General features: G+C 55.1%; 7 protein-coding genes across 7 annotated transcripts; 3 read left to right on the top strand and 4 right to left on the bottom strand.

The window, feature by feature from the left end:
- Window positions 1–582: 582 nt before the first annotated feature.
- On the top strand, window positions 583–2247 carry EsH8_X_000727 (uncharacterized protein; the record flags this gene model as incomplete). The annotated part of the gene is made up of 3 exons (XM_083274815.1): window positions 583–1047; window positions 1105–1845; window positions 1918–2247. 3 exons carry the CDS (start codon window positions 583–585, stop codon window positions 2245–2247), a joined length of 1536 nt encoding a protein of 511 aa, XP_083120207.1.
- A 2324-nt stretch (window positions 2248–4571) lies between these two features.
- On the bottom strand, window positions 4572–6841 carry EsH8_X_000728 (uncharacterized protein; the record flags this gene model as incomplete). Its single annotated transcript, XM_083274816.1, has 5 exons — window positions 4572–5089; window positions 5144–5244; window positions 5307–6422; window positions 6473–6740; window positions 6793–6841. The coding sequence occupies 5 exons, from the start codon at window positions 6839–6841 to the stop codon at window positions 4572–4574; spliced, it is 2052 nt and encodes a 683-aa protein (XP_083120208.1).
- Window positions 6842–9383: 2542 nt separating this feature from the next.
- On the top strand, window positions 9384–10544 carry EsH8_X_000729 (Aldo/keto reductase family-domain-containing protein; the record flags this gene model as incomplete). Its single annotated transcript, XM_083274817.1, has 1 exon — window positions 9384–10544. One exon carries the CDS (start codon window positions 9384–9386, stop codon window positions 10542–10544), a length of 1161 nt encoding a protein of 386 aa, XP_083120209.1.
- Window positions 10545–10916: 372 nt separating this feature from the next.
- EsH8_X_000730 (uncharacterized protein) lies at window positions 10917–13588 on the bottom strand (the record flags this gene model as incomplete). Its single annotated transcript, XM_083274818.1, has 2 exons — window positions 10917–13133; window positions 13199–13588. 2 exons carry the CDS (start codon window positions 13586–13588, stop codon window positions 10917–10919), a joined length of 2607 nt encoding a protein of 868 aa, XP_083120210.1.
- Window positions 13589–18217: 4629 nt separating this feature from the next.
- EsH8_X_000731 (beta-lactamase family protein) lies at window positions 18218–19620 on the top strand (the record flags this gene model as incomplete). The annotated part of the gene is made up of 2 exons (XM_083274819.1): window positions 18218–18653; window positions 18710–19620. 2 exons carry the CDS (start codon window positions 18218–18220, stop codon window positions 19618–19620), a joined length of 1347 nt encoding a protein of 448 aa, XP_083120211.1.
- Window positions 19621–19926: 306 nt separating this feature from the next.
- EsH8_X_000732 (germin family protein) lies at window positions 19927–20681 on the bottom strand (the record flags this gene model as incomplete). The annotated part of the gene is made up of 2 exons (XM_083274820.1): window positions 19927–20159; window positions 20207–20681. 2 exons carry the CDS (start codon window positions 20679–20681, stop codon window positions 19927–19929), a joined length of 708 nt encoding a protein of 235 aa, XP_083120212.1.
- A 2130-nt stretch (window positions 20682–22811) lies between these two features.
- EsH8_X_000733 (uncharacterized protein) lies at window positions 22812–24719 on the bottom strand (the record flags this gene model as incomplete). The annotated part of the gene is made up of 5 exons (XM_083274821.1): window positions 22812–22859; window positions 22915–23007; window positions 23072–23110; window positions 23340–24291; window positions 24421–24719. The coding sequence occupies 5 exons, from the start codon at window positions 24717–24719 to the stop codon at window positions 22812–22814; spliced, it is 1431 nt and encodes a 476-aa protein (XP_083120213.1).
- Window positions 24720–27327: the final 2608 nt, after the last annotated feature.

The following is a 27327-nucleotide window of genomic DNA, read 5'->3' on the forward strand; positions in this document are numbered from 1 at the left end:
TCGAGGCAGAACTTGTCCTAGACAAAGCGGCGTGGTGTTACATATTCAGTTGAGCTTTGTGGGATGGGCAACTCTAAGTCTGAGACTCAAGACGAAATTAACGCACAAAATGACATATGCACACGTGGAGTTTCTTCTAGGTGAGCAGCATCTTGTCGCTAGTCTTTTTGGGTAGTGCGAGACAATACTACACCAGCTGTTCCATAGTGTGAATGCTCAAATGGGGTTGGCTGCATTGTGTGTAACTCATTTTTTAACGCTCATGTCGGAATGCACAGCCCGGGATCAAGATCCTAATCAATTTATACCTGACCTGCCTGTAAGCATCGACATGGATAAAGACACCCATAGTATTAACCATTTGCCTCTAGCCCTTCTTGAACTGGATGCTACTGAATTTGCTCAAATTTGCTCAATATCAAAACGTCTGCCTTTCTTGGAGAGTAGCCGGGTAGGAATAACTGAACACGAAGTTCCCTGAGCTACACTATAAAGGCTGGCTGTAATGCACCATTTTCTGCACCGTTGAATCTAGGCGCTCAACTGTGGCTCCCTGCTTCCTGCTACCTAACTCTGTTAATCATGTCAGCACTAGCATGTGTACCGGCGACCTTTGGCAATGTGTCCTTGTTTGGCGCCGAAATACTCTCTCTAGATACAAGCTTCGTCACCAACTACAGTAGTTCCGTTCCTTCAGCCGTGCGATTCACCCAACCTTCAGTAGAAGTACGGAACGCCAGCTTCTGCAACATCACGGTAACCTACACGCACCCGGGACAGGGCGACACCGTTATTGTCGAAGCTTGGCTTCCCGCAGAAGAATGGAACGGGCGTCTTCAGGCCGTCGGAGGCGGTGGGTGGGTCGCAGGTCGCTATGCAGCTTTCTACAGCGCCATGAGCGGAGCGATTGGTGACGGTTACGCAACGATAACCACTGATGCCGGGCTTGGAGGCACCCTGGACGCAAGTCCATGGGCGCTGCTTAGCCCCGGAAACGTGAACCTGTATGGTCTGCAGAACCTCGCGTCAGTGTCTCTGGAAGATGAGGTGAGCGATAACCCTTCTTGCACTCAATCAGTGGCCTTTTCCTCATTGTAAATACAGTCAATCATTGGGAAGCAGCTCATCAAGTCCTACTACGGCCGCGGACCGGACTACTCGTACTGGAATGGTTGTTCGCAAGGCGGTCGACAAGGACTCATGCTCGCTCAACGCTATCCGACGGCTTACGACGGTATAGCGGCTGGCGCTCCTGGCATCCACTGGACAGATTTCTTCCCTAGCATGCTGTGGCCGCAACAGTTCATGAACATGCTTGGCGAATATCCCCGCGCGTGTGAGCTGCAGGCCATCACGGCAGCGGCAGTCTCAGCCTGCGACGGGTTGGACGGCGTGGTTGATGGCATTATCAGTGATGTTGATGAGTGCCTGGCTAGCTTTGATCCCTTTGAGATGGTCGGTCGGGCTATTAACTGCTCCCAGGTACTCGAGATCAGCTCTACCGCAGCGGCCGTGGTCAACGCGACGTGGCAAGGGATGAGAGACTCGCAGGGTGCACAGACGTGGCCAGGTCTGAACCCGGGCACCGACCTGACCGTCGGCGTCGCCACGACAAACTGCACCGATGCATCGTGTGAGGGCGTGCCGCTGACCATCGCTACGCAGTGGCTGTCGCTATTCGTTGCGAGGGATGCGGGCCTGAACTTGTCTAATATAAGTCATGTCGAATTCGACTGGCTAGCCCACCAGGGTCGGCAGAGGTACAGGTCCATCATCGGCACGGATGACCCCGACCTGTCTGCCTTCCGTAACGCCGGTGGCAAGCTCGTCACCTTCCATGGTCTTGTAGGTCTACTTTTATTTACCAAGTCTGCTGCCTCATTGCTACCTCCAGCGTAACTTCTAACGACGGCACAGATCGACGAGCTGCTACCCTCAAAGGGCACCATTAAGTACCACAACCAAGTCTCGGCCCTCATCCCAGACATCCTCGACTTCTATCGCCATTTTGAGGTACCCGGGATGGCACACTGTACCGGAGGATCGAGCGGAGAGCCGACCAGCCTTTTCGACCAGTTGCGCACGTGGGTCGAAAACGGCACCGCACCGGACCACACACCGGTCACCGTCACGGATCTGGAGGGAACCATGCAAAGTCGCATCGTGTGCCCGTACCCGCAGAAGGCCATTTATGATGGGGGATGCGGCGCCACGGCTGAAGCCCGGTGCTGGTCATGCAGTGGTTAAACATGTCAAAAGTGCAGCGGTAGCCTTTGTTTGTGGCACCCACATCGTCGTAGGGAGGACTTTGCGAAGAGTAGTTTCCCTTATATCACTCGATGACCGGTCCAAGGAAATACATTCCACCTAACACTCAATCTTGTCAATGTTTTAAATCTGTCAAGGTGAAGGGTATATGCACAACTTCAATGCCATATGCTCTAATCCTTCACGGCAGGATAATGCCAGCAGTCAGGATGCCAGTCAAATAAATAACAAAAATAATTCTGTTAGATAGTAAATCCAATATCATGACCCTTACATAGGAGCACGAAGAGCCTGTAAAGCCACAAGAGCACGGGCGTTCTTGAGGGTGCAGATGGGCGTTGTATTCTTGTGAACTACGTCGAGCCTGGTGTCTATCTCGGCTGGGTGGGGAAATGTTTCGCACGTCGCCTTGGCAGAATTCGATATTGGCCCGGTTGTGTTCCGTCACCTGGGTGCTCTGGTTCGAGCTGATGATGGTGGCCTAGGGGAAATATCGCGCCAGGTCCATGGTGATGCTGCTTGGGTCATAGCCGACGTCCAGGAGGGAGAAGAGGATCAAAAGTAGCTACTGCAAATAAATCGATACATTGCGCAGCTCGAACAGCTTTGTGGTCCCTCGCTTGAACTTGATGGGGTACTTGGACCGGGTGTTGGACGCCATGCTTGTGCTATGTCATTGTGTATGCCCTTCCTCTTGATTGCAAGTACCTATGATTTCGTCTGCCAAACCAGATGCGGGAGTAGGAATCATGATTCAACTTGGATGTGATTTTGTATCAGCCTAGCTTCCCTCCTTCTCTGCAGCTTACCCTTTGGCCCCTTCATTTGCTTCTGACCTTGTCATGAGCACATTTGAGAGGATTTCTCATCATCGCATGCTTGGCATCAGCACCAGTACCGCACGCCAAGATACTCCCCCTGTTGGGACAGGGCCTTAGACAGAACCTCTAGTCTTTGACAACGGCGATTCTGCTTCGTTTCAAAGTTAAACTCCCACTATGACAGACTTATGGCATGCGAAACGGAAACTCTAGCTTTGAATTCATCAGAACTTATGCAGACCACACTGTTTTTATGCTATTATATTTTGGTTAACAATTATGAGCAAGCTTTTTGAATGTTGCCGTGTCGGCAATAATTATATATTCAATCCATCAAAGAACCAGTTTCAGTCGTCTGAAGGCTTAGCCGGACGATTTGTCGCTGAGCGGGAACGGGGGGAAGTTAAGATGAGCTACAGATGAGCGTGGGCTGAATAGGGTGAGTCGAGCTTAAATTAACCTGAGTTTGTCCTGAGCAAAAGCGGCGTTTGGCTATATAACTAAGAGAGCCATTGAATAATCGGATTGGAGTCATAGTACACTTGCCTCACAATGTTCATCGTGATATAGTATGCCCGAGTGTGTTTGTGTGTAAGGGCCATTACTTTGAAGTTCCTCCACCTTTCCCTTGTTCCCGCTTACCTCATACACTGCGATATTATTCCCGTGCATCGTATTATCCCTCGTTCGTTACGCATATTTCATAGATGTCTGGGTGATTAATCAAACGGTATAAACGTACTCATACGTACAATGTAAGTGTTTATATGAAAGTTCCCTTCATGGACTTCCTGGAGACTATAGCATGCGAATATTAACATCACGAGTTTGTAACCTATAACATAATCCGAAACTTCCAGGGACTCAGCACTACAATCTTGGGGTCAGAATCATAGCAGCGTGTTACGCAGGGACGTAGACCACGGGTAAAGGGAGAGGGCGTCGCCAATACAGATATAAGGACGGGTTTCTCCAACACCAGTGGAGGAGGTAGATTTCAGTAACATTCCTATAAAATACCCCTAGGGGAACGGAGCTACTGCGCCCTTCACTCTGCTAGTAACACCACTGACAGAAACAGACAGTTAATGATCGACTACAATTTGAAAGAGCCGGGAACGATAACGCCGCCTAAACTGCTACAGAAAGGGTTCGTTATTTAAGACACGTGTTTTAGGCACCTTCTTCGATCTGCACTTTTGGAGAGGATCGGGCATGGTGGCTCCGGTGACTGTAGGAGCTGTTAATGAACTCCGGCTCTGCCGGCTAAGCTTCGACCTAGTAGTGATACCTGCGTAATTATCCGGGAATAGGCAGTATCGGATATTTTGTCAAGGCTTGCAAATAGACATCGTTCCATTGGACTCTGGCATTTGCCTCGCAACTCTGATTGGAAGTGCAGACTACATGGGTGCCAAGAACGACAAGACATGATTCACTTTTTTTCTCATTCTACGAACCAAGCAATTTCTCATGCAGGGCCTAAGACTTTACAAGCATGAACAACTCTCCCTCTGCGGTGTTGTCACTGGCGACGAACAGCCTCGTAAACGCTCGATCCCACACAATACCAGAGGGCCTGAAGCACGTCGACCCTGTGCAGCTGCCGACGTTCGTGCTCCAGAAGACATCAGTGTAGCCAGTCTTGGAGTCCGATGCGGCGACGGGGTCAAAGCTTCCGCTGGCGAGCTTCGTGAAGGGCACGACGGAAACCTTGAAGCCCGTGGCGGGGGACCTGTTCCACGACCCGTGCAGGGTCACGTACAGGTTCTGGAAGCTCTTGTCGAATGCGGCGCCGATGGGTGCGCTGTGCGCCTGGAGCGAAAGCCTCGCGGCAGTGGAGCGCTGGGTGCATGTGTCGTCGTTAAAGGTGCTGTTGGGGGCGACAACGAACTGCTGGCCGACTTTGAAGGTCTTGTCCGTGATAACGGAAGGCTCCCAGACTGAGTAGCAGGTAGGGTAGCCGTACCACTGCTCGTTGGGCTTGGATGGGTCGCCGACTGGATGATGTGTTAGTTTACTCGTGGGACCTCTTTGAATCTCGAGCGACTTACGGAAGTTTAGTTCCTCTGCCGGGTTGTCGTTGTGGATATCATAACTCCGGCCGTTGACTGTCCGTGTAAAGTCATCGCCGCTGTTCTCTACGCCCCAAATCCTGTAACAAACTTTAGCACTAATCCTTGACGGGGAGTTGTTGTTGTTGTTGCTGTCACATACATATTGTTCCCGTCTGCGGCAAGCGCAACTTCGTTACGCAGACCCCAACCAAGGAGCCATCCCTGAGATGCATACGCGTAGCCACCAGAGGGCACGCTTCGCATATCAAATACCTTAACCACGGCACGTCCTACGGCTTTGTTAAGTGATTCATAGTCGAAGTTGTTGTAGGACCCCTGCTGGATAACGAGCAGATGCGGCGTGGCAGGTGGGATCATGAGGGCGCGCGTCGGATGACCCCCCTGCTGCATGTTCTTGACGACAACAGTCTGACCGCTCACAGTCTGCGCCTTTGCGTCGTAGGAAAACGACCAAGCCGTAGTCATGGAGCTGACGTACAATGTCTTCCCGTCCGGTGTGAAGCCGATGCCATGGTTTAGCGAGGGGTTGCTGATCAGGGTCTTGGTCGACGAGATGCAGCCGTTGGATCCAAAGGTGTGAACTGTGACGCCTTTGCCTGACTGCACCACAAGAAGGTTCCCCTCAGAGTCGACGGCCACTCCTCTAGGCCCCGTGAGAGACCCGGCAAGCTTCACGGCCTTCCAGCCGCTGGCTGTCTGGTACCCGAATCTGAAGCCGCTCACGCCGGCACATGAATTGGGAATGGGAAGAACAGATTCAATGGCCGATACAGTCGACGATGTTGTAGGTACCGGGGCTGACACAGTTGCGGGTGCGCTGCTAGTGGGAAGCCCAGTCCTGGTAACAGTGGTTTTCAACGTGGTGGTACTATGAAAAGTCGAAGTCGAAGTAGCTGTCAACAATGTGGTTTGGGTCACAGTGCTGACTGGAGGTTCGCCGCCGCTGTCGCCGCCGGCCCATGATTCAAAATCGGCTGCCTGTGCTGGCTCAAAATTGTGCATCCAGTGTCCCACACGTTCGTGAATGCCAAAGGTCGTGTCGTTTGCGCTTGGGTCGTCGACGGGTACACCAGAGTACGCGAATGCCATGTAGTTCTCTCCATTGGGGTCTAACGATGTAGGGTCATTGCCGAAAGGAGCCCAATATGTGCAACCTTTGCACAACGCTGTCACTGAGTAATGACTGGCGTTGACGAAGGTGCCAGGGAGGGTGGTGTATTCGGCATCCTCATATGGCGGAGGGGTGAAGTAGCCACTGTTTTCGAGGTCAACACTGATCGTTCTGCTGCGAATAGGAGTTCTTACAATGCCATCCTAGACGAAACAACGACGTCGTTGCCGTTTGCCCATACAATGGTCAGTGGGTTGTAGGTCATGGATCCTCCCCAGGCCAACCCGGCCCAGCCAACCTCTATAGGGGCGGTGATCTGGACGATGGCATCGTACGGCTGGCCCGAGGTAGCGCCCTCCGGGATAGCGATGCCAAAAGTGACACCACCATCATTGGTGAAGGAGGCAAAGCAACGCCCTAGACTATCGCAGTACGTTGGCTGTTCCCCTTCTTGGGCAGCAGCTGTATGGTGCGTCAGTGGTTGTTGGAACGGATGGGAAATAGTCATTCTCACAAGAGGCGATGAGTGCTGCGGCACCAAGTGCAGTAGGCAGCCAGCGCATGATGTCGGTCTTGGCGTTTAGACTACAGGGCAGCTTTGCCTCTCTATTCCCAAAAAAGAGGCATGACTTGGGACACTGGGCTTTTTAAAACAGCCCGGCTCATGGCAATATCGACGCATATAGGAAGCGTCCGGAACATTGCTCCATGGAATGACTTCCGGTATGACAAAAAGGGATGTGATATGATATGAACATGGCAGGTGAACACGGGGCTAGCCACGCGAGGGGTAATAGCAGACGCGAGATATTGTTGTTATCGGCAACCGTTCTTGGCGGGACTGTGGAATCGGCAGCAAAACCCAAGGTCTACCTTGGACGAAATAACGTTGTCGCGAGGCGATCATGGCCTACAAGAGAGTAAAGGAGGAATTTCGATACGAAGATCCCGGCGCCAACAGGCCGCCAAGGCGGAAGATTGTGTCTGACAGATTGCGTGGGTGTCCTCGCAATACTGCAAATGTGTTTAGAAACGCTGCCTGTACTGCTTAGCGTTGTGACGACTGGAATGGAAACGCCGTTGATGACGATTCTGACTTGGATGGCCGATCCATTTGTACTGCTCCGAGAAGCGGATAGGTGGCATGGGGATTTAAACCATAGCTTAGGTATGCGGCAGGCTGCGTCCACGCAACCGTGGCATCTACAATGGAACTGAGACCACCCAAAGCGGCATATATGAGACCCAGAAAATACTTGGAAAGGGATCATGGAGCGGATGAAGTCACTGAAGAGCCACTTGATAGCACACTCTAAAACAAACTGCTTGATTGGGAGGGCTAAATAGGGCAGGTCTTGGAGGAAACGGTAAGCCGATGGCGCATTGCGGTGACGCCGAGCCAGAGCCACCGGAAGACGTGCAAAACGGTGCAGAATACCACCGGATGGGGTTGGCGTACGGCCCAAGAGAGTCAAGGTGATGGGAGCGGGGAGCGGGCAGCCAGAGTCGCATCAATGAGACGGCGGAGTATTGGAAATTGATGAGAAAGTAAACAGCCAGCATTGGGGGTTAGACAAGACTTTATGCGACGAGCCGAGCCCATGACCGGGGATGTTTAGGCTAATCGCCGACCAATGTGGACGATTTGATTAGAATTAGATGCGTGGGATGGAGCTGGGATGGTCTCGAAAGTAGTACGCATGGGTGTATTATTGTTTAAAGAATATTTGCCTGATACTGAAGATCACCCATGCCCGATGATTGGATCCAGATCGGGACACTCGACTGCTTGTGCAATTGCGGTTGTTCAGTCTCGGGTCTGGCAAGCCAACTGTTGTTCCATCGTCGCCTGGGCAGTTGCTCGCTCACTCGAGTAGAATAGTGTGGAAGAAACTTTTCATTGGTAGGGAAGCAGTCAGCAAAAACAAGTATTGCAAGGCGTTGTTGGCGGGACGGAGATGGAAGTGATCGATGAGACGATGAGGTTCAACGGCCATGGCAGCGGCTTCGGCTCAGCGTGGAGCAAGCGCGTGCCAACTGCTCCTTGCTTAGATCATCGTGACATTCTGGCGTCTTATCGATAAGCCCCTCTCCCCCCCACTAATGGGCAAGACAGTGAGGTAGGTACTTACCTCCAGCAGACGCGCTCATTACCTAAGCAGGTGGTTGCGAATGAAGCCCGGAAGAACAGCGATCCAGCTTGGCCAAGTATTTGGCGGTAGCCTGCAGATGGTGTGTGTGTCTTTTGTCTGTTTCATGCAGTAGAGAATCATTTTCCTCCAAGAACATCTCCGCACCAAGGTCGCCGTCGTTGCATCGCGCCCCAAGGCCCGGCTTCCAGCCACCACCATCTCAAAACCACCCCGCGATTCCACACCGACACGGCACCAAGCGGCGCCAACCTGGTAGCTCCAGATTGAAAACCCCAGGATCCCCTTTCTTGAGAGCTCTCTGCCTCGCAAAGTCCCTCACCCGGATCGAGTCATGCTTGGCCTCGTTGTCCATCCCCGCAGTGTCCACGATGGATTCCCATCACGACCTCCGCAATGCGTCGGCCTTGGTCATCTCCCAGCGGTGCACAGGATAGGAGAGAAATGGTGAGTATCGTTGCTTCTATTGCCGCTCGCCTCATGGCAACTCAACAAACAACATCCACCGCCGGGCGACGAGCGACAAACAAACTTAATCCTGGCAAGCCTAGGGCCTCAGGCCTAGAAGCCGACCATAACCAACTCGTCTAGGATCCCCCCCTCCCTCACCTGCTCGGTCCTCGCCGGAGCTACTGGTCCAGTCCAGTCCAATTCCAGCAATCCCCCAAAGAAAAAGAATCCCCCCACCCTCCCGGCGGGGCAAATCGCAGTCGGGAACCTGGGCACGCGGGGACCCTGACTATCAATCATTGACGTGCTAGACCTGATATCTGTATTTTGCGCCCTTCCCTCTCACCTGCTTGATTTTTCTCACGACAGTTTGTTTTGCTGCCATTCTACTTTGGTTGTATTCTCTATCAAAACTTGATAGTAACCACGGGGGCTGTGCCATACTTCCCAAGTCTTGAAGCTACAGATCAACAGTAGAGAAGAAGGAAAAAAAAGACAAGACACAATGGCCGCCCCGCGCTCGTCTCTTCCACCCCTCTCGGCCGTACTCCCGCCCCTCATCCTCGGCACCGCGACCTTCAACTACCAATACGTCGCGGACCCCGAGCGCATGCCCTCTGTCGACATCGTCCGGCGCGCCCTCGCCCTCGGCGTCAACGCCTTCGACACATCCCCCTACTACGGCCCCTCCGAGTCCATCCTGGGCTCTGCCCTCCAGATCCTCGCCCCGCCCCGCGATTCCTACTTCCTCGTCACCAAGGCCGGCCGCGTCGCGCCCACAGAGTTCGACTACTCCCCGGCCTGGATCCGCGCCTCCGTCCTCCGCAGCCTCAAGAACCTCAACACGCCCTACCTCGACCTGGTCTACACCCACGACGCCGAGTTCGTCTCGCCCGACGAGGTCGTCGCCGCCGTCCGCGAGCTCCGCCGCCTCCGCGACGAGGGGCTGGTCCGCTACGTCGGCATCTGCGGCTACCCCGTCCCCGTCCTCTGCGGCCTCGCCGAGAAGATCCTCCGCGAGACGGGCGAGCCCGTCGACGCCGTCCAGTCCTTTTCGCACTTTTGCATCCAGAACTCCACCCTCGGCAGCGATGACATCCTGGCCCGGCTGAAGGACGCCTCCGTCGGCGTCGTCACCAATGCGAGCATGCTGAGCATGGGCCTGCTCACCACCCGCGGCGTCGACGACGGGCCCATGGCGAGCTGGCACCCGGCCCCGAGCCCCCTGCGCAAGCTGTGCAAGGGCCTCGTCGCCATCGCCGAGGGCGCCGGCGAGAAGATGGAGGAGGTTGCGCTATACTGGGCCATGGCGAACTGGGCGCGCGTCGGCGGCGCCTTTGGCAGCGAGCTGTTGCCGCCCTCGTTCAACGGCCCGTCCAAGGTCGGCGTCAGCGTCATGGGCGTCACCTCTGTTGCCGAGCTGGAGGAGACGTGGTCTGCCTGGAAGGGCATGTTGCGCGAGCTCTCGGCCGAGGGGGATAACACGCAGCCCGACGGCTCCGCGGTGAGTCGCCATGAGAAAATCCAGCGCCTGGTGACAGAACAAATGTGGCCGGCTTTGGGAGAGTGGCGCAATTACAGCTGGGCCAGTCCCGATGAAGGCTTCGTAAACCAGCGTGTCCAGCCGCCCCCTCCCGCTACTGCTGCTGCCGAGTTGCAACTCTAGACACGAGACCAAGCGAACGTCTTTCACGGAGCACGGGATACGGAAAAAATCAAAACTTTTGGCTTGCAATCTTGGGCGTTTACTTGGATACATAGAATTGTTTAGCCGGGACCATCATGATCCCGGCCATTTGTCTCACGTAGGGTACAATACAATGAGCCAGCCATCCACATGGCAAAAGAAGAATCACGTCTAGTCCGCCCTGCCCTCCAAATTTCACGCTCAACGCCCAGTATCCACGATTTCCCAACCCCTCGAGTGTGTATGCAAAAGTCTCCCCACGAAATCACCGTTGAGCCGCTTCCGTCAGATGTTGCATAATAGTAGTCCTTCTTCGTAGCCCTCCTTAGTTGTATCGTCATGTTTACCCGCTCATTGCGTGATTCCGGGCGACCTCTCCACCACATTCTCATGGCCCAACCTCTTCGTCTCGCCGTCCTCATCTGTCATGGGGGCTGGCGTTTCCGGTGTTACTGTAACCTCGGGAGTTGTCGCCCCGTTACTCAAAGGCACGCCGTCCTTGCTACTGCCGTCGGTGGGCTCTTCGGGAATCGTAGGCGGCGGCTTCAAAGTGCCCACGCTGGTTTGCACAGGCTGCTCGCTGTAGGCATCTTCCATGTGTTCCGCCTCTGGTTCGTCTTCAGCGTCGGCCTTCTTGGTTGTGACAACTTGACCCTCGCCAGATGCCCCATCCCGATTCTGATTCGCCTCGCCGTTCTCAATGTCAACGCCCACCATTTCTGCCAAGCTCCGGAAGTTGAACATTGGCTCCGTGTTATCACGATCACCTTCTTCGCTTCTGCTACCAACACTCAACTCGCTGGCCCGAGGATCGAGGTATGCCGGGTTGGTGTAGCTCCCCCCAGCGCTGTCGGCCAACGACGACGCAATCGAGGAAGCATTACTCATCTGTCTAAGATGAGAAGGGCCGCGACTAGTCGTCGGAATTGGTAACGAAGGGGTTGACGAGGTGCTTTGAAAACTGCTTTCGGATGACTGCGTCTCGACGGCTGGGCGCTCGACGGCTTTGCCTTTGGGGTTAGGCGCTGAAGTAGGCGCCGAGGTAGGAGCCGGGCCGCCGGATGTTGCTACGGGGGACGTCTCGGCGCTGGTTCCCACCGAACTCGTCTGCGCTCCCTGAAGCGTTGCTTCGACACGCAGGTTGCTGGTCGTGCTGTTGCCCCTACGTCGACCGAGACCGAGGGAGAGGCTGCTCCCACTAGCGGAGCTCTGCCCAGGCCCGTAAACGCTCTGGCGTTCCTGCTTTTTAAGGGCTTTGCGCTCCTCCTTCTCCTTCTTTTTGGCTTCCTTGCGTTCCGTCTTTTCCTGTTTGCGTTTCCGGTCCTCCTCGGCAGCAAGGGAAAGGCGAACGGCTTCCATGAACATCATGTCCTCCAGCTCTTCCATTCTACTTCTTCGGTTGAGAGCTCCACGTCCGGAGGAACCCCGTGGCCCAGGCTCGGGTCCAGTCTGGGCATCCTCGCCCTCCGGGTTGCGGCTTGGGCTCTCCTCCACTTGATTGGTGGATGGCCCCGAAGGAGTGCGGCTCCCTGTATTTCTTCGGCTGAACCGTCCCGGTCTTGTGAAGGCAAAGCCACGCTGTTGTTCATTGTTGCCCATAAGGAATGCAGCGGTATGCAGAGCAGTTGCCGCCGCGGCTCTCCGGGCTTGGTGGGCTCGCTGCGCCGCAAGCTTTGTCGACCAGTCAGGCCGGACCCGATCAGTAGTGATGACGTTCGGAGCGTTGGCAGACAGACTCTGCGCACGTCGTCTGCCAGGGCTTGGAGACACGGGAGACAAGGTCGAGCTCAAAGAACTCTGCGACGACATGGCGGTATTTTGCGACGGGTAACTAATGGCATATGAGAGACCACGACGGAAAGGGGGGGCATCGTAGGTCACGCCGAACTCCGTCTGCTGGCAGTAAGGGCACGTTGCAGGCTCAGAGATGAGCATCTCAGTTGCTTCTTCCGGGTTGGGGGGCGCCTCGTTCTGTTCGCCGTGGTGTTCGGGGTGGTGAGGGTCGGCACGCTTGATTTGCACGAAACATTCGCTGCAGATGGGTTGGTCGCAACAGCGAGTGCGGTTGAGGTAGGGAGGGTAGGTGAGGAAGCAGATCGGGCATTCAGTGGCGTCCTTGTACAAAAAGACCTCCAAGGGCTGCCCGTTGACAAACGGATCACGGGGCAGCTTGATCTCACGTGGGGCGGCGTCTGCGGATGAGGTATTGCGTGATCCTCCGCTGAGAGCAGCGGCAAGAGCCTTGGCACGGGGCTTGAAGGGCGAGCTACTTCTCTGCTGTTGCTGGGCTGCATTGGGCGACGAGATGCCGGACCCCGGCATCGAGCTGCTGCGATCCGAACCAACTGACAAAGACCTTGGGCCCATTGGAACGGTCAAGTTGGCAAGGTTTTGGGACGACTCGGTCGGGGAGGCGGAAGTGTTCGCCTGTGGAATGAACTCGGGCGGAGGCTGTTCATCAGCAGCAGGAATGGGAAGGCCGCGCCCGGCACAAATGAGTTGATATTCGGTCCAGTTGTCGGAGTAATCGTTGAGGCCCCTCCAGAATGGTGCAAGGCGTCTCTCAATCTGACAGGTCACAGTTATCAGTGCACGTTCCTTGGTCCATGATCGTTTGGAGAAATATCTCTCACCTGCAATTGCCGGACAATGGGCTTGCTGAAGTCCTCGGGGCCGGTGTACGTTCCAAGCGTGACAAGATAGCCTCCGTCGATGTGTTCCTCCCTCATACTGCGCTCACGTTCCTTCTCTCTAGCGACGCGTTCTCGTTCGAGACGTCTAGCCTCTCGTTCCTGTCTCGTCTCCCTCCGCTCATACGGAGCATCTTCTCTGCTGGCAGCATTGGAGGATCCGGCTGCTCCGAGGCCAAGCAGGTTGAGGTCGGCCCTGCTAAAGCGGCTTTGCCTTCGAGAGCTGGGACGATCGCCAGGGTTTGATGTGGAGTGGAGGTAGGCAGCTTGACTCTGGCGATAATCAGTCGCCGGGTCGGTCGGACGAGACTCTTTGGTGCTTGAATTTCCCATTTTGCCTGTAGACGACGTGCACTCGCGGGCTTCCTCACGGGTTCGTCAAACTCGGGCGGTATGAATTCGTGGAGATGATGTGCAGGGCTTATTAGGCGATCCCAAAGGAATTATGGTCGCAGGGACAAGGCCGAATAGACCAGAAGCGGTACTGGCCAACAACAGCGCGATGGTGATGGTTCGGTTCGGTCGGATGGGCGTCAGGTCGTCGGGTTCGTATCGCGGGAATGGAAAACAGGATCGAAGTCGTGGTTATGCTGGGTTATTACTACCACAGTCTGGTCTGGGAGGAGATGGGTCGAGTCAACAATGCATCCTTCAGACGAGGTTGTGGAGAGCTGCGAGCATTGTCAGATGGCGAGTGATGGTTGACACGATGGATTTCGTCAGAAAGTAGTCGCTGGGCAATATGCGAAGGTCGGTCTGTGGCGGCGGCGGTGGTGATGGTTGTGATTGTGGTGTTGTTGATGTATGATGCTAGCAGTGCAGTTGACAGCCAGGGGTTGTAGTCAGCAGATGCTGTGTGTTTGGGATGGAACCGGTCGGGCCTGTCGGGTCGGGGAAGCTTGTGACGGCGTGGGAGTCGTACGTGCGTGGCTGGGCGCTGGGCGGCCGAAGTTTGAAGAGAGGTTCCGGGCGTGGGGAGATGGGAGATCTGCCCAGGAAAGAGGGACAGCTCAGAGGCAGGCCAGCGGGAGGATAAGAGGAGACTCGAAAAGGCCAAGATGGCAAGGTAGGTAGCGACCGATCGGGGTTAGTGATGGCGAGATGAGGAGGGGACTCCGGGGTGTCGTTGTTGGAGGGACGAGCTGCAGATGCTGGTCGAGCTGGGCGGAGGAGGCGGACCGGGGGGGGGGGGGGGGGGGGGATGGATGGTTATCGGTCGGTGCAGTGCCTCGCTGGTATTGACTGACGTATCCGTCCTCTGTACAGAGGATGGCAATTGGAGGTCAAGGAGATGGTGAATCTCTGCCGTCTTTCAATGATAGGCGCCGATCTGCCAATGATGATGTAGCAGGGCCGTTGTGACGTCTGAAGTGGTACTGCCGGAGGAGAAGAGAAACGAAAAAATTGTGGAATAAGGCAGAGAAGCGTGTGTAAAAATCAAGAATCAAGAATTGAGGCAGGAAGGGTCCAAGAGGAAATCCGGGTCCTCCCAAAGCTGTCGCTGCGCTGCGCTGCGTTGCGTTGTTGCGCTTCTTCGCCTGCACTGCTCGGGGGGTGTGTGTGTGTGCGTGTGTGTGTGGTGTGTGGGTGTGCGGCGGCGGCGGGCGGGCGGTCGGTTGTGTTTGGGTCGCGACGTGTATGCATACACACAACAGACTACCATGTATGGTACTCCGTACAGCAAGCGCACTAAGATGAGGTAAGGTCGGGTGCCTCAAACCTGGAAGGAAGGCCAGGGCAGGTATCTCGGCCAGAAGTACCCGTACCTGAGCCCAACGTACCCGGGCTCTGTTCCCCCCTCGGGCTTTCGGTTGGCCGCAGGGCCAGTTTGGGTGTCTTTGCCGGCTGTCCGGGTACAAGACGAGGCACCTGGTTGGGGTGGGAGGTACATTGGCATTGGGCCTGTGCTGTTGTTGTGGGATGCGGAAAGACTGGAGACTCTGGCCGCCGGCGATGCTTGGTGATGGGGACAAGACAAGACAACCTGGACCGAAATCGCTGGCAGAACCGGCCCGGCTGGTTGCTTGTTTTGCCTGTGACAGGCCAGAGATGAATACTGGATACTACCCGAGATCTTCACTATGCAGCATGCACTTGGGAGGCACTACGAGGAGCACGGAGGAGCGAGGAGGGAACTCAAAAGGGACGGACGGGAGCCGTCATTAATGAGGGATTGAACAGCGATGAGTGGAAAGAAAGAGGCATTGACGAGAAAAGCGCAGTGGAACGGCCACATCTCACCACATTATGAAATGACCATGGTGGTATAGAAGCAGAAACGCACATTTGTGTATCTGTACCTGTACCTGTACCTGTACCTGCCATGCAACTGCCTCCCAGCTCTTTCCTCACATCTCTGACCTCTTATTATCTCTTATTACCTCTTGCCTCTCGCCTTCCTACCTCGCTCTAAACTTCACCCAGCTGTCGGGGAAGCTCACTCAAGCAAGTACGTACCTTGCAGACACAGGCACTGAGGGGGGAGGGAGGGAGGGAGGGCGGGAGGGGGGTGGGGGGCAAAATGCTGGCGTGGAAGGCGGGGCCAGTGTTGACTGGACCCCTCCTTCCCCGACATCCCATCGCCTCTCACCGTCTGCGGAGGTATCATTCTGTGCATTTCCCCGCGCAGGGGTACCTGTTGACTCAGTATTCGTACCCTTACACACTATGTAGCGCAGTGTAGCGTATTGTAGGCCTCCGAGTCTCCATACGCCTGAGAGGTAGGTATTGTCTACGGCGGCTCCGGCCATGACCCTCACAGTGGTCAGCGCCGCTGCATCTCATGTGGTGCTGTCGCTCTCTCGAGATTGAGGCCATGAGGCATCATCCCTTCACCACAGCTTCAGTACATTCGACGAGAGATGCCTTGGGCCCAGGGGTGCCATTAATGCCTTGCTGCGAAGCTCGGCCAAGGTACTCTGAACATACCTAGTGTATTCGTAGCTTGCTGGCCTTTGCCCAACGACACTTGCCTTAGGTAAGCCTGGCCGCTCTGGATGAGAGCAGAAAACCCTGCTTCCGGTCTTGCCGCAACCAGCGCCCCGGGGGAAAATGAAAGACCAGGCTCTGGTAGCATCGATTCCTCTTGAGCCAAGGTAAACACCAGCTGAACCATCATGAACTGCATCAATTGTATGTGCTCCAGCGCCCCTATTTCCGTCTTCCCCATCGTCTACACGTGTACAAGATGCGCCCATATAACCCGGACCCTGGCCTCTGTCTCATGTCGCCCTCCACAACGCCCGCGGCCCCTTGCCGCCTAATGCTTCCCAACGCTGCCATTGTCCCTCAGGCTTACTGCCTTCAACCTTCATCCATGAACCGCTGCCCGACAGCTTCATGCACATCCTCTCGCAACAGGTGTCCTGCAGAGCTATGGTGCCTTGCGGGCTTGAGCGCCTGCTGCGGCCAAGGCTCCGGAATCGAATCCACCGCCCTTTGATCTGCACTCATTCCACGTGTCAACCGCTTCCGCCAAGCAATGCACCTCAACAACCACCCCATCAACCCAACTTGAACGCCGCTGGTCTGAGCCGAGCATGTACTGTCATTCATGCTAGACCTGCATCTTTCGTTTGATCCTTTGTTGAGCCACATTTAGGTACTGTGGCAGTCTCGCCTTGATGCGTCGTACCCTGTATTGTAATGCGCGGTCGACATGTGCCGCTTTTCAAGGTTTCTTTACAGAATAGTCGGGGTGCGTTCCCACGCCTCGCTCGCTCGTATTCTGCCTCAACTAACCCCGGCATCTGGACTCTTGACATACATGCTGTTGCTGAAGACTGACCTTTCCCACGACGTCTCTTGAGGTTTCATGCGCCCAGCCACACACCACCTTCATATCTACAAAGCCCCGGCCGTCCGTCGCCTTACCTCTGTGACCAGTGCCGTGACATTGCCGCGTGATCCTCTGAGACAACCATCCCACCATGTTAGCAGCGGTGAGAACGTCAAAACGCCATCTGCACCCCACGTTAGGCCATGGCTCTTCCACCGTCCACCTTAGCCTATCGGCCTTATCTTCTTCCCCTGCCAGCGGTGAATAGTTTTTCAAACCTGCCCTGGTGCCATGGAAATATGAATGGCCCATGACTTGCTGTGCACGAGTGCTTGCCAATTCAAGAGCGCAGGTCGTCGATCGGTGTAACATTGCCATGAGGTATGGGGATGGTTTATCGACACGTCGGACAGTTCCCGTGTGCCGTGAGTCAGGTAAGCTGTCCCGGAGTTAGTGCCAGGACATCCAAATCTGACTTCGTTGCCGGAAGCTTGCTTTTGCCCCAATATTTCGTGGGATTCTAGGGTTGAGGATGAAATCAAATACGTTTGCACGTGCTTTCATTCCAACAAATCTTTTGGCCCGACACATCACATTCCGTGTTCGAACAGTTCTTGCTCAATAGTGTTGGTCAATCAGCTGTGGGATGGGAGCAGGAGATCGGGATGCCAGATTGCGACCTGAAGCTTTAAACCGAGTTTGTGTATACGCGTCTGCGTATGATTCTATATGCATCCGTTCAACCCAGAGTGAAGACATACGGGCGAGATGTACCACGTTCCAGCTATTACAGAACTTGAAGGCTTTCATGCCCAAGGTAAAACACCTTCAAACTTTGGAGGGAGTCAGGGGGAATAGGTTAACATTGAGCGGGCACTGAACTTAGAAACCCCAAACAGAGTACGACACTGGCGTTCGTGAAGTCAAACAACAATCTCATCCGCTGCCGCAGGTGTCTGTGGTCAAGAGGAGGGGAGCTCGAACAGTTTCCCGGTCGTGCATTACGTCAGCGACTGCGTTGGGCACATTTTCCCCGACCCCCGATTGACCCTGGTCCACCTCGGTGAAGCAGCCAATGGAAATCGCCAACAGAATTGGTGAGCTTGCAGAGCTAAGACCTCGAGAAAAGTCAAGTTCGGTGCCTTTTTGCTCTGCACACACTTGCAACAGTGTGTCTTCTCCCGATGGCAGGCGGCCGTAAGAGTAAATCTGCAGGCCCTGCGCCCCCTTCCCGGACGCTTGTCCTCGACAATGGCGCCTACACCATTAAAGCCGGCTTCGTTTCCGACGAGCTCACCGAAGAGCCCCGAGTGATCCCCAACTGCATCGCCAGAGACCGAGCGAGGAAGGTCTACGTCGGGTCAGATGTTGAGAAGTGCCGCGACTTTGGAGAGATACAGTTTCGACGACCGGTGGAAAAGGGCTTCATTGTCAACTGGGAAGCCCAGAAGGAGATCTGGGACCACGAGTTTTTTGACGACAACGCACCGCAGAAATGCGATCCTACCGAGACCAGACTGCTTCTGACAGAGCAGCCAGGCTCGCTGCCTATTCTACAATCAAACTGCGACCAAATCGTATTCGAGGAGTACCAGTTTGCGAGCTACTACCGGGGGATAGGTACATCGTTCCACCGCCCCTTCGATGGCACGCCTCAACTGACATTGCCCTCACAGGTGCCTCCTTCAACGCGTACCACGATATCCAAGGCATTCTCCAAACTCCCCGAGACCCAAACGCGACGCCCCAACTCCCAGCCGAAGTTGTGCTACTAATCGACTCCGGCTACTCCAACACAATTGTCATGCCTCTCCTCAACGGGAGACCGCTGCACTCTGCTGTCCGCAGACTCGACGTCGGCGGGAAACTCATGACAAATTACCTAACACGCCTTCTCTCCCTGCGATACTACGATATGCGTAACGATACTTACATCGTCAACGAGATTAAGGAGCAAGCCAGTTATGTTTCTATGGACTTCAACGGCGACCTTGAGAAAACCTGGAAGGGCACCAGAGGCGAGAAGAGAGAGCCGTACGTAACTGGAGCTGGTATCGCCAAAGACTACGTCTTGCCCGACTTTCACAGCCGTACGAAGGGCATCGTTCGAGACTATGACCCTGCTATGCACACAAAGGCGAAGAAGATGGCGGCGAGGGCCGCGGATAACGACGAAGATGTCTTGACGCTCCGCAACGAACGCTTCTCCGTTCCTGAGCTACTCTTTCAGCCCTCCGATATTGGCCTCCGCCAACCCGGTCTTGCAGATGTCATAATGCAGTCTTTGTCCGAGCTTCCCATCGGACTTTGGCCCGGATTGTTGGCTAATATCGTCGTCGTTGGGGGTAACGCCTTATTCCCTGGCTTTATCCAGCGTCTCGAGAAGGAGCTTGTCAAGAGAGTGCCGGATGCCTGCATTGTCAGAGTCGCGCATCCCGTCAATCCTATCACGAGCACCTGGCAGGGTGGTGCCAACTTGGCCAAGCATCCTGACATTCTCAAATTTTCTGCCACGAAGCAGGAATATGAAGAGTACGGCGCTGCATGGGTTGCTCGCAAATTCGGTTCTGGAAATACCGGTGACTGAATTACGAATACTCTATATAACCGAATTGGAGACGTTGGCTACAGGCAACTCTCATATCCATCGCCTGGTCTCGGGTATGCCTATTATGCTTTGTAGGCTTCTATAAAACCAAAGCAGCACCAGCCTACCTTTAACGGCGAGAAGCAGTCGTTGCAACCTCCAAACACGCTGTTCGAATGGAAATTGACATCCAAAGGCATTTGTACTAGGCGCCCCTAAAGACCTTGCGGGGCCTGTCTATGAATCTCGTCGATGGTGGGACAGACTGCCCCTGAATGGTTGAGGCATGTATGCACGAAATGCCACCTACATGGAGCCTCTGATTTCGCACCGCTTCAGGCATTCAGCAGAGCCAACCGATGCACCTGTCCCGACTGCTGGAATATCGCGTCGAAGTTGCGCAAACTTGGCTGAAATGGGGTTGTCGCCGAACGCTGCGGCAACCACATTGGGAGGAAGGTCGAAGAGCCCGTTAGCAACGTTTTGTGTGCCGGCATCTTCCGAACTGAGCGCCGAGATCAGAGTAGCGTTTTCGCAGCCTGGGACGGTCAGCCCTTTCTGATCAGGGGGAGGGGGAAGAGCCCACCAGTGTTCTGCATTGTATGCAGGCTACCTTGAGGAAATATGGTCATCATTCCCGGTGCCAGAGTTGTTTTCACAACGCGAGCACCGTTTTCCAAAGTCATGTAGGTCTCGGTAGTTCCCTCAATCGATACGACGTAATTGGAAGCACGAGCGTGGTAGTGTGGCGGCAGCATGGCGCAGGCACCGAGACTTATCCAAGCCATGGTCATGCCGTTGCCCACGGTTGCTGGAAATGTAGCGGCATTGGCGTTGACGACTCCGCCAGGGTTGCGGGTGAAGAATCGATGAGCGAAGTAGTTGAACGTCCAGTCTTCATCTTTGGGAATGATGCTCAGCTTGTCGAGACCTGTCGGACTTGTTCTCAGTGATCTGACGAGATCCGGGTACAGTGTGTCGTCTATGGCGTCAGTTGTCACTGCCAGTGAGCACAAAAGCAAGAGATAAAAGATATTTAGCGACATGAAGAAGACGGCCATGTTGGACGGTGTGAACTGTGAATAAGGTCGAAGCAACCAGGAGGCGTCCAACTTGATCTCAAATACGCTGCTTTGCCAGTTCCTTGTCGTTTCGTGGACCAGGATGAGGTGACCTTTTATCAGTTGTCTCCCTCGAACTCGTGGATAGGACTCCTCGTTCCCCGTCAGAGTCGTGGCGCGGCGGGGCCTTGTGAGAGGTATTCACTGGGACGTTGCAAAGCTCGGATAGCTCAGGTTACATCGAATCAAGAGACCGGAGTCATCTCCGGGTGAAGCACGGTGAACTTTTGAAATCCTGCGTGATCAGCTGGAGCTTCTTTTCCGGATCATGCCACAACTGCCACCGAAGAGAAAGCTCCTTCGTTTCCATACGATTCCCATGTTGACGAAAGACCCCTACTCGAACCTTAACCTGGTGGTAGCACGATCGGCGATCGCCTGCATATGTTTGAAGAGAGAAGATGGCCAAACAGGATGCTTCCAAGAGCAAAAGGACCCTCGGATTACAGCAGAGACCCTTGGACCCCTATGCCAGGCGGTGGTGCAACTTACCACGCAGGACCCCTAAGGATATGTTCGCTGACTAGCACACGAAAGGCCATGAGAGCCATGTTTTGACCGGGCAAGGACTAGCTTGTAAGCCGAGGAAGCCTAGAGCTGGTAATAGACAACGTTCGTTCGAGACAAAGCGTCCGAGTTCCAAAAATGAAAGCTGCTGGGACCAAAAACTGCTTGCAAATTGGCGGTGGGCTTCAAAAAGCGACTGGATGATTCCAAGCGAGAGTAGTAAGCATACCGACGTTGTTCGGTCCGGAGTCGAAATTGCCACGAGGTCGCCTGAGGTGACCGGGACCCAGTTTGCTGATGTCAAACGAAGGAGAGGGGGGACACAAGGGGTTCTGTCAGAGTAAGCTCGTGGAACCTCCTCCCAGCTTTACTGTCGGGCAAGGTCCCACACTCGCTCGGAACAACTCCACGCAGCCATGTGATAACAAGCTTTCTGGGAGGACAGGCTTTTGTCTTGATGGCACCGCATGATATTCCTGCCGGCATAGTCACCCATTCATGCCAAGTCAACAAGGTAATACTGGAGGGAAGGGCGGTATTGCTGGCTTGTCGATTCATGCGTGAGATTATTCTCGGGGCATCGCGCCCAGCTCTTGAAGCATAATTGACTCTAGGCTACGATGATGCGCAACACTCCCATGGGACCCAACACCTGTGACTCGTGACAGCGAGAGAGTTGGGGGCAGATTCCTTCGAGGGGGGCAAAGCATTTGTACGAAGGACTGAAGTTGTCAGATGCGTAACTGACCACGAGAAAAAAGGTTCCTGTAGCATCCCCGGCGTCCCCGGGTTCGGTGATGGCTTCATAATACGCCATATCGCCCACATCATTCATTGGCCCTGTCCTACCATAGTTCCAGTCAGCAAAAGAGCGTACCAAAAACCCATTACTTATGTTCAGCAGTTGAAGTGATCCAAATCATGAGCCAATGCAAGTAATATCGATGTTTTAGCGACTAATACTAGACAATGTGCTAGTCATATAATCCAAAGGATGGCGAGGGGTCAATGATGATCAACGCATCGGGAGGAATGGGATAGCAGCCTTGCACGCATCTTTGGAGTAGTATAGTTCATTGCCTCGTGTACTTTAGTGAGGAGAGAAATGAGGTGGTCTATTACCGCTAGCTATTTGGCAACCGACGACTCAAACGCTTCGATTCAGGGGTATCTCACAATGTACAAGCACCTGTCGCCTGTCAATGAAACTTGCCCGAGCTGGAAAAAAACAAACACTGCCTGCAAGAGCCAAGTCAATCGTAGCGTAGTGTCCGGGCAATGCCCAATCCATGCCGGTTGCCTATGATGACCAAAATGGGCGAGTGGGGAGCTTCGGGCCACGATTGAGTGACCTGATGGAAAGAAAAAGATGGTCGTGGAATTTCAGTCATCTTTGAGGATCATCCTATGACCCCATTCGGATTACTGTGGGCGAAGATTGTAAGGGGGTCGACGGCGAAAACAACACACGAGGTCGTCGACGAGTTGTGCCGTTTTGCTGAGTCCAGAAGCTTCTACAAGTGTCGCAAGAAACGGCCGCGGCTTGAGCACCCTGCACAAAAGTCAGCGATCTTGGCGCATTCCACAGGAGTTGGGGATCGGACAGTCACACTGCGAAAAACGTTAGCATTGCCACAAGATGCGGTTGGTGAGAGGTAGGGCTTACGAAAGTCGAGGTTGACCCCTCGTTGTGTATCATGCAGTACCCGCCGCAGCAGCCTCTGCAGAGCCTCTGGGTGAGTTCAATGCAATCGTGGCACTGTTTGTTGCCGTCAGCTTGGGTCCAGGTCGACAATAGACCCAGGTCTAGCCTTGGAACTTACATTGCTTCCACACTCCCAACAGCTCTTGGCGATGCGAGCCTAGATGGATCTCAGTTAGCATCGACAGATTTCCCCAGTGGGCAGGCATGGTTTCGCAACAAATCAGAGTCAGACAATGGACGACGAGGAACATAGACGGCATTGTGGCATACACTTTGGAACAGGCTAGGCCAGACGACAAACGACGTCCGACTCAGCCCAGCAACACCCTCTGCGCATCGATGACCTCGCCGACGGTGCAGTCCGGGAAGCAGGCGCCGTTTCGTACCTTGATTTTGGGCTGGCTCTCGTGTTCCTGGTGCTGCACCCAGGCGCCGCCCTCGGCGTCAACGACAATTATGTCGGTGTCGGCGAGCTCGGCCGCGGTGCTCGGCGTCTGGTAGCATTCCTCGCACCACCACTTGTGGCAGCCTGCGCAGTACCGCTCTCGGAGGCAGTCGACGCATCGTGCTACGAAGGATGAACCAGATCCTGGAGCAAGCTGCGGAGTGGTGGCACCCTTGACCGACGACGTCAATAGAGGCGGGGGCGACAGAAGCGGGCGTTGGATCGCGGAGGTGTCCTTATGGACTGTCATGCCCTCGGGAGAGGCCCCGCACCCGGCACAGCCGCCCAATGCGACCGTAGCCACGGCCCAGTGTTTGGCGGAGGCCGGAATCTTGACCTTGCCATACGCAGGCGAATTGGTGTGATGAGGGCCGGCGCAAGGCACAGCATCAAAAGCAATGATGCCGTGACAGTCGACCAGGGTGTTGGCCCATTCCTCGGCCAGCGGGCGCGTGATGATGCGGCCCTTCTTCTGGTACCAGTCCTCTCCCTCGCTCCGCAGGGAGGAGCTCAACGCCTGCTGCGACTTGGCGTTCCACCCTGCGCTGATCTGCGCGGCGTGAGAAATGGCGACAGAAGAGAGGCCTGCGGCCGTCATCGGTAACCGTGGACTCTCTTTTGCGCCAAAGACGTACATGCCCTTCAGGCGAGGCATGCCCTCCGGTCGCGACGGCCTGCAGGCATACTGGAGGGAACCGCAAAGCTTGCGCTCGTTGAGGTTCTTGACGCCACGGATAGAAAGGATGCGCACGCTGTAGGCTGGGTCGAGGATGATTTCGTGGCAGAGCTCGGCAGTGACGGACAACCCGTCGAGGATCAGCGTCTGCACATCTTGGAGAATGTGTTGTCGGCGGATGTTGGAGAAGATGCCCCTCAACGGACCCGAGTAAAAACTGTTGAGGTCATCGTGTCAGCCGACTCTTTGCACCGCCGTTGGATCGTCCCGGCGCCCCCACAGCGACTAGCTTCCCCGGCCGGGAAAAGGGACCGTTGGATGGATGGAGGGGGATAATTAGACGCACTCATCTTCGGTCAAATTCTCGTCGAGTTGGGCGTTGCGCCAAACTTCGCCTCCGCGATCAATGCCGTCAACGTCGAATTGCGCGCCGCGAACTTGGGTGAGGTCGAGGTGCCTGAAAACACCAGACGTGTGTTTGACGAGTTCTCTAAATGATCGGCTTGTTGATGCAAGGCTTAGAAGGTCATAGGCGGGGAGGTGAGGAGCGGTATGGGCGAGGATGAGAGGATTAGAGAGGAGATAGAGGAGACTTATGGCCGGGTTCTCGTAAAGCGTGTAGGCGTCGTCGACGTCCTGGAGCATGTTACGGCGAACGCGCGCGAGGGGGTTGATCGGGGGAACAGAGACGAGTTATTACGCGACGGCCGTAAACCACGAGGGTTCGCGGCGATCAGACTGGAGGCGGGTGGTGGTGGCGGTGGTGATGTGAGGAGAAAGAGGAGGACGAGGAAACGACAGGATGGCCGTCAAGATAAGTCGGGCGGTATCACTGGCGCTGGCGCAATTGCGGTCGGCTTCTAGACGGAGATGGTGTCGAGTTTACATGGGAGAGGGAGAGCTTTGCTAAGTGGTGAACCAAACCAGAGCCGCTCTTGAGAGGAAGGCGTGGTCGGTCTAAATATCTACGCCATCGAACCTTGCTAAGTACAAGAGCGTGGACGGCAGGCCAACGCCCGGGCAAGGCCAGACAAGAAACGTGGGACCGGTCTACCTGGTGTTTTGCGGTGAAGAGGTACTCCGTGAGGCGAGGCAAGACAGGCAGGGAAGCCAATGCACATCGAGCAAGGGACCTTGGGATCAACCGCCGCAGAGATACAAACATTCCGTCGACAAGATGCGCCGAGAGATGCAGCACGGGCAGGCTAGAGTCCAGCAGGCTAGACCGGTCCAAGTTCCCAAGTGGATGGACGTCCAAGTTGCTCACACCCCCATCCTTCAGGTCCCTGCCCACGTCCCTCATCCTAGAGGCTGGAGCAAAGCAACACAACGCAACGCAACGCACGCAACGCAAGCGAAGACGCAGGAGTCATAGGTGCCCCCCATCCATCTGCTGCCATTAGCTTCCCCAGCAGGGCAGGTGTTGTCGGCAGAAGGTGGTAGCGCGGTAGTATCTGGGGTTAGCCCGGTTGGGCCGGACCCTGAGAGAAGGATCCATACCCAGTGGATGGAGCCATATTGGAACAGAGGGGGGAGGGGGACAAAGAATAGTACGGTTGAAACGGAAGAGCTTCAACCCGCCGTCTGGTGCGGTCTTGGCAGCTGCAGAGCAACATAGACATAGCAGGTCCGCTGCGCTGGCACCTTGACGTCGACGTTGATTGTCACTGGGAGCCACATACCATACCCCTTGCCATGCTCCGTGCCATGCATGGGTTTGTTTATGCGACCGTGATGCGGTACGCGGCAACTGGGGGAGAGAGCAAAGGTAAGATGCAGACGGAACTGGGAGGCGGTGGACGGAGATGTTGAGGATGGGAACGAATGGAGCCATGGGAAGAGGGACTGGAGTGGTGAGGCGAGGCAAACTGCATCAGGTCAGGCGTGCCCTGGGCGCTTCTCATCTCATTTGAGCTTCTGCGGATATGAAGATGAGCAGGTGAGCCCAGATGCGCATATCCGCGAGCAATCTCACCCGAGATAACCGGAGGAGGGTCTCTGTAATTGCACGGCATTCGCACGGCTACGCAGAAGGAAGGGCAGCCAGACAGGCGTCCCTGGTTCGGCTGGGCGTTGATCTAGAAGCGCAGCTCAGCTTCCCAACTCCCCTTGGATAGAAAGTACGGATAGGAGGGATACATGATGCTTTCGTTTGATCTCATACCCCCCATCCCATCAGATCGCATGCCGCGCAGGAGAAGAAAAAAAGGAAAAAAAGGAGAAACGGGATCCAAGCTCCAATGAAAGGTGTCGAGCTGGGCATGTCTTGAAAGAGTTACACAACCTGACGACCGACAAATTAGCCGCTCCAACCGCTTAAACCTGCCGTGCTTGACTTAGTGAATAGAGTTGCGCAGGTAGGTCCACCATTATCTGGCCGCACCACCCGCTCTGGCTAGCTGCTCGCTATTCGCTGTTCGCTGTTCCTGACCAAAGGGCGCAAGTAAAAGCTTGGTTGGGAGTAGCCCTGCCGGAGCTCTCACCATGGTCACCTACCTACAATCCCAATAACACCTCCCCAACACCTAGTCACAGGCTTGGCTGGCGATAGGCCTTGTGGTAAGGGCTGTCACTCCGCGGCGCTGCACTCTGGCAGTCTCGCCCCATATCCCACCCTGTCAACCGTCAACCACGCCAAACCAACCCCAACCGGGGAGCGGCACGCCACCGTGGAATGTTTCTTATTCTATTGCTCGACCTGGACTGATCCAATCCCGGATCTTGCTCCATTCGCCGTGCATATACTGGACCACGCTACCCCCATCCTGAAGCTGCAGCATTGCAACCATAGTGCTCATCCGTCAATGCCTAGTGTAGAGCGCCATATTTGTTTCCTGCATGGGAAGCATTTTGGGGGTGCTTGGGGGCACAGGAGGGTTGCCTTGCCTATTTTGGGCAGTGTTTCGGCGCGCTGATCCGCTAGCCAGGCCTGCTCCGGGGGTGACGGAGTTGCAGTCCGGAGTCGGGGGTTTTGACCATTTTTGTTTCTGCTGTTTTTGGCAACGGAGGGCGCATTGCAAAGCCGGCTCGGGGCATGAAGCTTCTTGGCTGCTGCGCATCATGATTCAGTTCTATTTGAGCAACCGAGGAGTCGTTTTGTTTCTGCTTTAATTGTTTTGAGTGAGCCACTCGCCGACCAAATCACCGAGCCACCAGAGCCACTGCGGTACTTCCCAATCGGGCCGCACAGTCCTTCTCAGTGGCGTCATCCAATCTCCACCCATGCCACGAACCAGTCTCGGCAGCCGGTTCA

The sequence above is a fragment of the Colletotrichum jinshuiense genome, chromosome 10 (genome assembly GCF_051148585.1).
Source record: "Colletotrichum jinshuiense chromosome 10, complete sequence".
Classification (NCBI taxonomy): Eukaryota; Fungi; Ascomycota; class Sordariomycetes; order Glomerellales; family Glomerellaceae; genus Colletotrichum; species Colletotrichum jinshuiense.